A 12,081-nucleotide genomic window follows, 5' to 3' on the forward strand; every position below is an offset into this window, starting at 1 on the left:
TTTTATACATATAAAGTGGTAGTATGAGAAAAATTAAAGTGGTAGTAACTGAAAGAAATAGTTAAGATAGAAAATGTCATAAAAAATTTGTCATTTAAGGGAGGCAGAGAGGTTGCCCTAGTGATGATGGAAATTTTATAATCTTGAAATTTCTCTAAAATGACTGCTTCACATGCTGTAGTTATTTCAAAACATCATATCAAAATGAAAGAGGCCAACTGGGGTTAGCATTGTTTATGTGGCCAACAAAACATTGGATTAGCAAAAAAAAAAAAAAAAAAAAGGAGAGAATAAATCTCTAATAAATATGAGATTTCTAGTAACAATACTAAAAACCATATTGAATTAATTAGTAGTAAGTTTCATAGCAGTGCTTTAGTGAATGTACCGATAAATTCATACCACTACAAAATCTCTTGCCAACTTTTTCAAGATTAAGCAAAAATTGCTGAGAAAATGCTTCATGATTGCTATACTGATCTCACCAAGTAAAGAACTAATCCAGAACATATATACCTTGAAACAGATATCAGTGTTGTTATATCCCGTATTTTTGAACGTCGGATTAATTGTAAGCTGAGGTGGGGCCCACACGTCAAGATTTTTTTTTTTTGAACATGTGACAAGTTATATGAATCACATATGAGTTAAACACAACTCATGAAGGACCCTTGGGCCAAATCAAAGTAGAAGCCCTCCAAACGAATATTTTTAAGAAAACGTTTTCGGGTGACCTGACTTTGAGGGGCAAAAACGGTATTATAAGTTTGGAATTTGGAAAAATACCAAGCAATAGAAGTTTTAGATAATTGAATTAGCTTTCCAACCATAGGTCGTGGGTTCCCAGGTGACGTCGGTACAAGGAGATATGAACGTTTTAAGGTCGAAAGGTCAGTGGCTAGGCCCAACTCGGGGCCAACCGGGTTAGGCCCATGACAAAAAAAAAGGGAAAGAAGAGGCCCAATAGGGGCCATCCGGCCATGGTCCATAAAAAGGACCCAAGCCCAAGTGAATTATCCATGTGATAATTAAATAAAAGGGACCATTTAATTGTCTTGAAACATATAGAAGTTTCAAGAAATAAGCCAAGGAGAAAAACAAAACAAGAAGAGCAAAAAAATAGAAGGCTATTCGGCCATAGCTCCAAATTTTTGCCCCTTTGAAATCTTCTCCCAAAAATTATTTTCTTGTGGTATTCCTACTAATTCAAGGGTCCTCTACAACTTGGTGTAGTTATTTTGGAAGATAGGGAGCTTGTTTCACCAATTTAACAACTTAGTCAAGTGAAGAAGTTGGGAGAAAAAGGTAAGAATTAATTCCTTTTTATTATGTTACGAAGGTTTGTTTATGTTGAAGTATGTAGAAATGAGTAGAATTTATGGAAATATGGAAGTTTGCAAAGTGGGTGTGTATATATATATGTAGCTGTGTGTGTGTAATGTTGTATAGATAAGATGAGTTGAATTTTATGTTGTATTCTAGTTGTGGGTATGGTGGAATTCATATTGGAAATGAAAGTTGAATGAATTTGGTTGAAGTTGTAAATTGGGTATGGAGCCGTGTGGTGTGGAAGAGAAAAATGGAAATGAACTAATGTTGTTTAATATGTTAGTTGTGTTGTTGTGATCCTTATAATGTAAATGAAGGCTAAATGGTTTAATTTGGCATTGAAGTTGATTGTAGAAGATTATGTCATTTTAGTATGATCTTATGATATTATGGAAATGAAGTTGTTAAAGTGTGGATTATTGTTGTTGGTTATGAATTTGTAAGTAGAAAATGTGTTGTGATGGTTTTGTTGCATATGTAGGAACTTTGGGTGGAATATGGAATTGATGGAATTGTTGAATATTGGATATATGGCTTGGAATATTCTTGGCTTATGTTTGAATGATCTTAAATTAGTGTATGAATGTGGAAATGTTGATATTGATTTGAAAGTGCAAAGTTGAATTGGAAGTTGTTGCACTATTTGGAAAAGAAGACAATTTATGATAGAATGCGTTTCTAATCGATTGTTGATGATTATTGGTATTGTTGTTGGTATGGTTGTTGATATTTGAGCCGAGTTAAATCTCGGGGATGTTATATATATAGGGGAGATGCTGCCCAAATTTCTGTAGACAAGAATTGGTTAAGATTGAATTCTTAAAGCCTTATGATTAATATTTGGTAAATATGACCAATTGTAGATTTTGGACGAAACGAGATTTGAATTTGGAGAAGCGTAAGGAGCGAATAAGGTATGTAAAGCTTTACCTATTCTTCTCTGGGCATGTCCTAGGTATGATAGGCTTGGATACGAGCCTTGGGGACGACTCTACTCTTAGAAATCCGCACCTAAATTTGCCCCTTTTTCATTCAGTAGAATTGAATTGAATATGTTATGAATAGTTGGAAAAATTGCCTAAACATCTAGAACTTGCACAAATAGGACCCGACTACTTTAAAACTCTCATAAGTGATGTTATGAAGTGTAACATACGTAAATTATGTACGCCACCTCATTTGATCCCAGGTGGGCCCACTATTCCCGGATTTTTCTGATTTGTTCCGTTTGACTTATTTTGAAGTGGAATTCAAAGGAAACTCTTGGCTACTTTTCTAACTACTATACGACAGTTGTTTTGAAGTATTTCGTAAGTCCCACAACGTATTTTGAAACATGAAAACGATTTCAGAAAACTTATTTTGACATAAACCATTGTGACATTCGTAAGGCATACGCTATGATTACCGTTTAGTTTCTTTATATGGTTTGTCATCTGAATTATGCTATTGAGTCTCCGTAAATGTGTTATATTTTATATTGCATTAGTTTCTCACTACTCCATTCGTGGATGCCTCAATGTTTCCTTCACTGAGCCCGGGCCAGGATATGTTATCACGCGTATTCCACTGCATTGTTCGCCGTGCCTCGATGTGAGGGGGCAGGTATACATGTACATGGGTTGTGGAGTATGCTGTGCCATGTACACACATTCTGATATATGATAATATGATATGATATGGCCATCTGATATGTTTGATATGTGCACATTCTGATATGTTATGATATGTTACGGAGATATTCCCTACTCTGAAGTTATGCTATGTTGTGGCGCCAGTGACGGGGTGGCGACCACGTTCTGTTCACCGAGTCCCATAATGGGGGCCGGATATGGCATATGCTCTGACATGTATTATCTCTATTATGTGAGTAAGCATTTTGACATTCCGGTTACTGTACTTATATTCTGTACCCTCTGTTCAGATTATGATTCTGTTTATTGTACTTTATGCTTTACATACTCGGTACATATTCCGTACTGATCCCCTTTCTTCGGGGGCTGCGTTTCATGCCACGCAGGTACAGACGATCGATTTGCTGATCCGCCCGCTTAGGATCCTATTCTGCTGTCTTGGAGTGCTCCCTTGTCCGGAGCCTATATTTTGGGTACAGACTCTTCTGTTGCACATATGTATGTTATACAGGGGTATGACGGGGCCCTGTCCCGTCTTATGATTTTGTTATTATCCGTAGAGGTCTGTAGACATACATGTGGGTTGTGTATATGTTTTGGGTTGATATGTTCTGCGATAGCCTTACCGGCTTCCACACGTTATTTATGTTTATCTGTGATAGTCAGTAACGCCATTCGACTCTAATATCTATATATTCTGCTTATATGCTGGTTTGGGTTATTGGGTACGTACGGGTGTCCAGCACGGACACTAGTCGCGGCCTACGGGGTTGGGTCGTGACAAGTGTCAATTCATGCTATGTCTCATTTCATAGATCAATCAATAACAAGCATGAAATTTAAACACTGAGCATTGCCACAGTGACAAACAAGCTAAGTTAAAACATCCAAGTCTTCTATCAACTGTGAGATAGGAAAAAACACAACCTTATACTACTGCCTCGACATTAATTTCGATCTATTGATTTTTAACTGCCAGAGCACTTTTAGCCAAGATCATGGTCTGCCAAAAGATAAGATCAAACTGCATTGCAGTCTAAGTTATACACAACTGCTTCAGTTGATGCACGACGAAATCTTGTTAGTTCTACAAGTACTTGGAGTCTTGTTTGTGGAGAGTTATCTCCTACCCCAGGCTCTATTTGCATCCTTATCAACACTGGGGCCTTGGCTAATAGAATCTTGATAAGCTGCATCTCGAGCTTTGTTCCTATAATGCCTTCTAGTTTAACTGTTCTGAGGTGATTAAATGTCACATCTGCGAAGCTTTCAAGGGAATCTAGTGCAGGAATTTCACTATCATCGTCATTGAACACCTAAAAATGTTAACAAAAACCCATATCTCTAAAGTTACTGAGGATATAGGGAGCATGAAAATATGGAAACCATCACATAAGGAGAGAAAAAGGCCAAATGAACCTCTATTTCCATATCATGTAAATATGGGCAGCTTCTGATCAAGCAAAAGGCACCTGAAACCTCATCTAATTCTCTCAGACTAATATCAGATAAGCGAAGACGTCTAAGACGGTTAAAAGCACAAGGAAGCCTTGTTGGTACTTCACCAGCTCCTGTAGCCAAGGACTAGGAAGACAAATGCCAAAAATTAGGATGACTCAGAGCCGAAAAGATGTTATAGGAAAATACATTACAATGAAGTTGTGAATCAACAGTTTCCTGGACAACACTGTGATTCACGTGGAGATACTTAATATCAAGACAACACTCAAACAACTTGGAAATATCAGATTCCCCTGCATTTTCAGAAGATTTCGGATCCCAAAGTGAAAGTTCCTCAAGAAGAGGGACATTTTTTAAAGAAACAGATATTATAATGTCTGTGAAATTGAAGTATCTTAGCTTGGCAGCACTAACTTGAATATGATCTTGAATATATAATTCTTGTAGCACCAAACGCTCAAGAAACAGGCTGTGATTGACTAAAATTTCAAGTGATTTGAAAGTAATTGTGACTTCATACAGTTCTAGGCTAACTAACCTATCAAATCCATTGAAGTCCGGTGGATGATGTAAAAACAATTTTCGAGAGACAGATGCCTCATCCCCAAACATGTGAAAAATGAAGGTGGCAATTAATGTTTGTATGAGTTTTTGTTTGGAAGATGAACAACAAGATCCTGAATGTCATTCTTAGAAAGAAAATACATCAAGTTGTCAAATTTAGGGCAGTTCTCTAGGTTAGCGATGCGGGGGGTAAATTTCTTAATCGGTCAGGAATGAAGGGTCAAAGTGTGATAGATATTGTTTGTAAATTTAACTATCGGGGATATGAAGTCCTTTGTCGTATTCCAAAGTGTTTGATCAGCGTCAATTGCGGAAGGCTGCTCCAGATATACCTCTATTTCTTAAATAAGATGCTTGTCCTCACAACATCTCGCAAAGGCAAACACATTAGAAGGGCATCGATTACATCATCAGGAAGGTTGCTAAGTGTATATGGAGGTAAACTTCGACATTCAAGCCTTGTGCCCTCGGGAGGCATCATATAACAATAATCAGTTATCGTCAGTCGGTCAGTTAGAATCTGCAGAAATGAACAAGAAAATGAAGGAATCTCCAAACTATATGGGCAAAGTATACATACAGCACACAACAATTATTCGCATCAGAAAATCAACATGCCACAAGTGTAAGAAGAAAAGAATTGAAATCACTAATCTTGACAGCATAAGACTGCCATTCACATCAGTAAATCAACATGCTATAGCTTTAAGAAGAAAAGAAAATGTGCATGAAACCCCTCGGATATCTACTCTTAATATCCATGAAAGGAAGAGAAATAAGCTTAGCACATCGTCTTTGCTGCTATAAGCTTATCAACCGACGGACAGGTACAAGATAAGGAGAAAAAATGTCCTATCTAAAAGACAAAGACTCAAAGCTTGCTTGGTAAGTAAAAATAATATGAAACCGAAACAATCATGTCATACCTAATATTACTAAGTTCATTTCGACATTATAGAATATATAGCTGTGGCAAACATCAAAGTAGAACGTCTTAAGTTGGAGGGGTTATCTTTTAATGATGCTCACACTCACCAACTTAATTTTATTTGCAAATCACCGTAACTAACAAAAGAGTCTATTCAACAACTAAACGTTGTATTCATCTTTCACAACACACTAGTGTTACCAGAACTACGATCTTCCAACCCGAAAATGCGCTTGAGCACACTTTCTGTCACATGCCTGTCAAACTTCATATGAAATAAGATACTCTAATATGATGTAAAATGTTCTACGCAATTAAAAAAAGAATAATACAAGACCATTTTCTAAGTTACTTCTCGCTTGGTTGGACATAAATTTGATAGGATGTGATATCAGTCGAGGGTGCAAAGGAGGTAAGGTGGTGACTGGTAAAAGTGTAAGTAGCAAATAGTTTGAATAAGTTCACATGTTCAGCCCAAGTAATGGAGAAGCGAAAAATGACTGGCCCTAGATGCACTTATACCAGGCTTCACATACTCAACAACAACATACCCAGTGAAATCCCACAAAGTGGGATTTGGAGAGAGTAGAGCGTACCTTACCCTATTTGGGGAGGCTTCACATATTAGAATCTTTTATACACAAGATTCGAGTATGTGAAGTGCATCCAACTCACATATCACTCGTTGCACTTTACCACTAGACAAAATCCCTAAGATCTCATATAAATAGGAAATACCATGTACAACTATTACATTAAGCCCTAATTTCAAACCAATCCAAAATGTTATGTCAACCAAAGTTTCAGCAAACCCCAATTAAAAATAAGACCTACCAGCATGCCACATCCATGACAACGCTACCCCATCAAAGTTTCAGCAAACCCAAATTAAATTTCATCTGATTTAAGTATACCCAGAAAAAAAAAAGGCATAATACATAAATAAGCCCTCAAACTTAGCCTCAGCTGGCAAGTATGTCCTCCAACATTTGTGTTTACGTGTTCAACTTTATACACGTTGAGATGCCTACTTGGGCACACCCAAAGTTGAAGGGCATATTTACCAGCTGAGGCCAAGTTTGAGGGTATGTTTATATATTATGCCAAAAAAAAAAGAGTCTTGATTTAAAAATCCTACAGAACCAGAACCATAAATATGTAATACTATATGTTGAATCCCTTTTGCTTCTTTATGAGTTTACTTCGAACCTACTAAACATCCTGGTGTCTTAGTTTATGAGATACACTTTCTTTTTTTGTCCATAAAAATGATATTTATTCATATTTAGAAATCATTTAACTCTTAACTTTCTATTTATCCTTAATGAATTTGATTTATAATGACATAAACATCTTTGATTTGTTTTAAACCACAAGGTTTAAAAAAAATTACCTTCTTAAACTTTGTGCCTAATTAAAGTGCATTAGATTGGGATGAATGGAGTTTTATACATATAAGTGGTCGTATGAGAAAAAATATAGCAATATTAACCGAAAGAAATGGAAAAAAAAAGGGAGGAGAGAGAAAGGAAGGGAAAAAGATTATTAGGGGTTGGGTTAAAATGGGATTTGGGTCGGGTTATAATGTATATAGGGTGAAAATAAAGGGAATGGGATAAAATAGAGGGAATAAGTTAAATGACGTGAATGATTTAATTAAACGAGACATGGAAAATCTGGTATTTAATAACCGGCTGTGTGGGTCGTTAGAAGTTAATGGCACGAATGAGCCAAATGTGTAACGACGATGAGATAAATGGGCCCAACTATCAACGAGTGGCATGGATGAGCCATTTCTGATAGTTCGATACATATTTCTAATAAAAGTTGCATAGCATACTAATCCTGACAACTTTTTAAAGATGAAACAAAGTAAAAAGGCTTGGCTCTACCTTGCAGGAATAAAATTTGCTGAGAAACTAATTCATGATAGCTTATAGTGATCTCATCAAGTAGTGATTAACACACTGCATACCACAAGTATAGCTTTGAAACAAATAGATGGTGTCATTTCATGCCTGGTCTCATTTCATAGATCATTCAAGAACACCCATGAAATTTAAATTCTAAGTATTTCTATCTACGTTATAGACAATTTCTGCTTCAGTTGATGCTCGACGAAATTTTATTAGTTCTGCAAGTACTTTGAGTCTTTTCTGTGGACAATAATGTCCGCGTCTTGGCTCGATATGCATTCTCATCAGCACTGGGGACTTGGCTAATAGAAGTTTGATAAGTTGCATTTCAAGCTTTGTGCCTAAAATGCTTTCTAGTTTAACTGTTCTGAGGTGATTCAATGTCACATCTGAGAAGTCTTCAATTTCAAAAGAATATAAGGCAGGAATTCTGTTGACAACTCCATTGAAAACCTAAAAAGGATTAACAAAAACCCATATACCTAAGCTTAGTGAGGATATAAGGAGCATGAAATTATGAAAACCATCACATAAAAAACAGAGAGAAAAAGCCAAATGAACCTGAATTTCCAAATCCTGTAAAGGGGGGGAGGGGGGGGGGGGGGGGGAGCTTCTTATCAAGAAAAAAGCACCTGAAACCTCATCTAATTTTCTCAGACTAATATTAGATAAGCAAAGATGTCTAAGACAGTTAAAAGCACAAGGAAGCTTAGTTAGTACTTCACCAGCTCCTGCAGCCAAGAACTAGGAAGAAAATGCAAAAAATTAGGACGAGTCAATGCCTACAAGACGTTGCAGGAAAATGCATTACAATGAAGTTGTGAAGCAACATTTACCTGGACAATACCGTGATTCACGTGGAGATACTCAATAGCAGGACAAGACTCAAAATACTTGGAATTATCACCTTCCCTGCATCCACAAAATATTCTGGATCCCAAAGTGAAAGTTCCTCAAGAAGAGGGACATTTTTTAAAGAAATATATTTTATTTTGCCTGTGAAGTGGATGGTTCTGAGATTGGGAGCATTAACTTGAATGTGATCCAGAATATCTGATTGTAGCACCAAATGCTTAAGCAACGGGCTATGAGCGATTAAACTTTCAATCAATTTGGAACTATTTATGACTTGAAACAGTTGCAGGGTAACTAACCTAGGAAATCCTTTGAAGTTTGGTGGAGGATGTACTATAAAACAATTTTCGAGGACCAAACACCTCATCTGCCAACATGTGAAAAATAAAGAAGGAAATTCGTATCGGTTATCCTCTGGAAATAGAAGAAGAAGATGTTGAATGCCATTCTTAGAGAGAAAATATATCAAGTTGTCAAACTTAGGGCAGTTTCCCAGTTCAGGAATAGAGAGGGTAAATTTTGTAATCGGTCCTGAATGAAGGGTCAAAAGGTGATAAAGGATGTTTGTAAATTTAAGTGATGGAGATATTAAGTCCTTTGTTGTCTCCCAAAGTGTTTGATCAAGCGTCAATTGTGGAATTCTGCTCCAGATATACCTCCATTTCTTAGATAAGATGCTTGTGCTCACGAGATCTCACAAAGGAAAACACATTAGAATGACATCAATTACATTATCAGGAAGGTTGCTAAGTGTATATGGAGGTACACTTTGACATCCAAGCCTTTTGCCCTCAGGAAGCATCATACGACAAAATCTGTAATCGGCAGTCAGAATCTGCAAAAAATGAACAAGAATATGAAGGAATCTACAAACTGTCTGGACAGAGTACACAGACAGCAGACAAATTCTATTCACATCAGTAAAAAATATGCCACTAATTGCAACTCGCAAAATCCACGAATTGTATTATTTGCAGAGGGAACCACTTACATCGATACATTTTTAATCCACGTGAGAGGGGATATGCACAGAAGGGGAAAAAAAAGAATCACACTGTCTTTTGCTGCTATAAGCTTATCAATCAAAGATAACTACAAGATAAGGAGAAACTTTGTCCTATATTTGGTTGCTTTCACTCAAAAAATCAGCATTGGCTATTCGATATCAAAATAGCAGCTTTAAAACTAAAATTTGCATGTCCTAATTAAGCTTAGTAGTTGTATTACCAAAATATCCATAACTAGCTCGGAGCTTGCTTTTGCAAGTAAAGAACACAATGGAACCTGAACAATCCTGTCATACCTAATATTACTAAGTTCATTTCAACTAAGTTCATTTCAACATTATTGTAGAACCTATGGCTGCAGTAAACATGAAGGCCATAACTTCATATTTTTATGATCCTCATAAGGTCACACTATAAGCAACTTAATTTTATCGTTAAGCACTCTAACTGAATCTAGCTTCATCACACAAGAGAGTCCACTCAACACCTAAAAATTGTATTCTTCTTTCACAACACACTAGTGTTACAATATTACGATCTTCCATCCCCAAAATGCACGCACACACTTTCTATCACATGTCCGTCAAACTTTTTAGGAAAAAAGACCATGTGCAATACGACAGAAGAAAATTCTATGGAAAATGTTTTCCCCCCAAAAAAAAAACCATATTTTAAGTAACTTCTTGCTCGGTGTGATATATGACTGATACATTATAATATTAGCGGAATTCTCGCAAGGTAATTTTTTTTTTTTTTAAAAAGTAAATACTAAACCAGGGATTTGAGCCTGTATTTCTCTTATGTTAAGGGGATTCAAAAATCTGTAGTACATATAAAACAAATATTTTTTACCCTATTTAGGCGGTATAACTATTCGACGAGATCCCCTTTCTTGCATGTGGAAAATCGTTTAATTGATTTACACATGTTCAGCAGAAATAATAGCGGAATGAAACATTGACTTGTACCAGAAATAGCAGATAGGAATTTTTTAAACAACTTTTACATCAAGCCCAAATTACAAACCAATCCAAGTTGTTGTGTCAACCAAATGAAGATCAACATCAACTCCATAGCCCCATTTTTTCACCAAGATAACAATTCCGTTTTCAATCCCTTTACACATCACTCTCTTAATTTCAAGAATGTAGGCACATACATTTAAGGAAGCCAACATCTACAACAGAGCAACCAACAGAGATTATGGTGGAGTGGTAAGTACTCCTTTATGCCGAGGGTCTTTCCTAAACAGCCTCTCTGCCCCACAAAGGTAGAGGTAAGGTCCGCGTACATCCTACCCGCCCCATACCTCACTTGTGGGATTACACTGAGTATGTTATTGTTGTTGGTAAGTACTCCTGGTAGCCAATGTGGGATTTTCTGGTGCGAATCCAGATTTAATAGGATCCTAATGGGGATACCGAACACCGGGTAGATAACAACAAAACATCTAAAAAATAGCACGAGAATGAACATAGGACCATACTTCAGAGATTAAAATACATGCAAAAAGTAAAGAAATGTTTAAAGAAAAAACACATTCTAAGATTACCAATACCTAAAGATTACTGATGATGGAAGGTCCAAAAAGATGGAGTAAGCCTTTCTCTCAGTCATTGTCAAAAACCCTTATTATGCTTAAATCTCTCTTCAGCTGTTGGCACTATTTGTACATGTCACGTCTTTAATTCCAATTCATCATTGTTTTGAACCAAACTGACTACATAAGGGCCTATGGGCTGGAAGGGGTGAATGAGACTAATCCAGTTGAGATTATTGGACCGACTAAAATGTTAGAGAGTTTTATTCAATTTCTTTGCGCGGATTGTCCTTCAAATGCACTGGTCTTTAATGTTTGCCCCTCATATCCGTGGTCTTTAATTTTTGTCCATATAGGCTGATGCTTATGAATTAGCCTATATAATTCCATTATGGGTGTTTAAGAAACATTTTATCCATCATATAGAAAAGGCTAGAATTTTCACATATATACGATGTTTCTATGCATCTGAGGGATTAGTAGGCAACAAGAAGCATTTTAAAAGATTTTCGTTTTGTGAAATAATTTGCTTCAAGTTAGAATTATTTTGAAGGAGTCTCTAACAGTCGAGCAATCAATGGTAAAGGGATTAGAGGTACTCTCTTAGATTATAGACGTGTAGTCTAAATATTTTACTTTTAGTAGAGTTTGAGTTAAATTTTACATGATAGATCGTGATTTTTATACTTTTTGAGTTAGGGTGTTTTTTTCACATAAAAGTTCTTGTGTTTTTTTACTTATTTTGCATTATCATTAATTACATATAGTAGTAGGTTGAATCTAGTGGACTAATAATTTTAAAAGCGGTGAGTCGGTGACGATTAAATTCTTCCTTTTTTGTATCGCA

At 36.3% G+C, this 12,081-nt stretch overlaps 1 protein-coding gene and 1 long non-coding RNA gene across 2 annotated transcripts; both read right to left on the reverse strand.

Moving 5' to 3' along the window:
• Window positions 1-3,746: 3,746 nt before the first annotated feature.
• LOC132642729 (uncharacterized) lies at window positions 3,747-6,545 on the reverse strand. The gene is made up of 2 exons (XR_009583314.1): window positions 4,383-6,545; window positions 3,747-4,279 (listed from the first exon to the last, which is right to left on the reverse strand). It is a non-coding gene; the product is annotated as an uncharacterized LOC132642729 (long non-coding RNA).
• A 2,040-nt stretch (window positions 6,546-8,585) lies between these two features.
• On the reverse strand, window positions 8,586-11,311 carry LOC132639802 (F-box/FBD/LRR-repeat protein At1g13570-like). Its single transcript, XM_060356217.1, has 5 exons — window positions 11,253-11,311; window positions 11,051-11,144; window positions 10,743-10,871; window positions 9,462-9,522; window positions 8,586-9,380 (listed from the first exon to the last, which is right to left on the reverse strand). The coding sequence occupies exons 1-5, from the start codon at window positions 11,309-11,311 to the stop codon at window positions 8,686-8,688; spliced, it is 1,038 nt and encodes a 345-aa protein (XP_060212200.1). The 3' UTR covers window positions 8,586-8,685.
• Between the last annotated feature and the right edge of the window lie 770 nt (window positions 11,312-12,081).

The sequence above is a fragment of the Lycium barbarum genome, chromosome 5 (assembly GCF_019175385.1).
Source record: "Lycium barbarum isolate Lr01 chromosome 5, ASM1917538v2, whole genome shotgun sequence".
In the NCBI taxonomy this organism is placed as follows: domain Eukaryota; kingdom Viridiplantae; phylum Streptophyta; class Magnoliopsida; order Solanales; family Solanaceae; genus Lycium; species Lycium barbarum.

Coding starts and splice junctions, on each gene's coding strand:
- LOC132639802 (XM_060356217.1), bottom strand. CDS start 11,311: ATGACTGAGAGAAAGGCTTACTCCATCTTTTTGGACCTTCCATCATCA. Junction 11,145..11,252: donor CCATCATCAGTAATCTTTAG/GTATTGGTAATC, acceptor GCTATTTTTTAG/ATGTTTTGTTGTTATCTACC. Junction 9,381..9,461: donor TGAGGGCAAAAGGCTTGGAT/GTCAAAGTGTAC, acceptor TTCCTTTGTGAG/ATCTCGTGAGCACAAGCATC.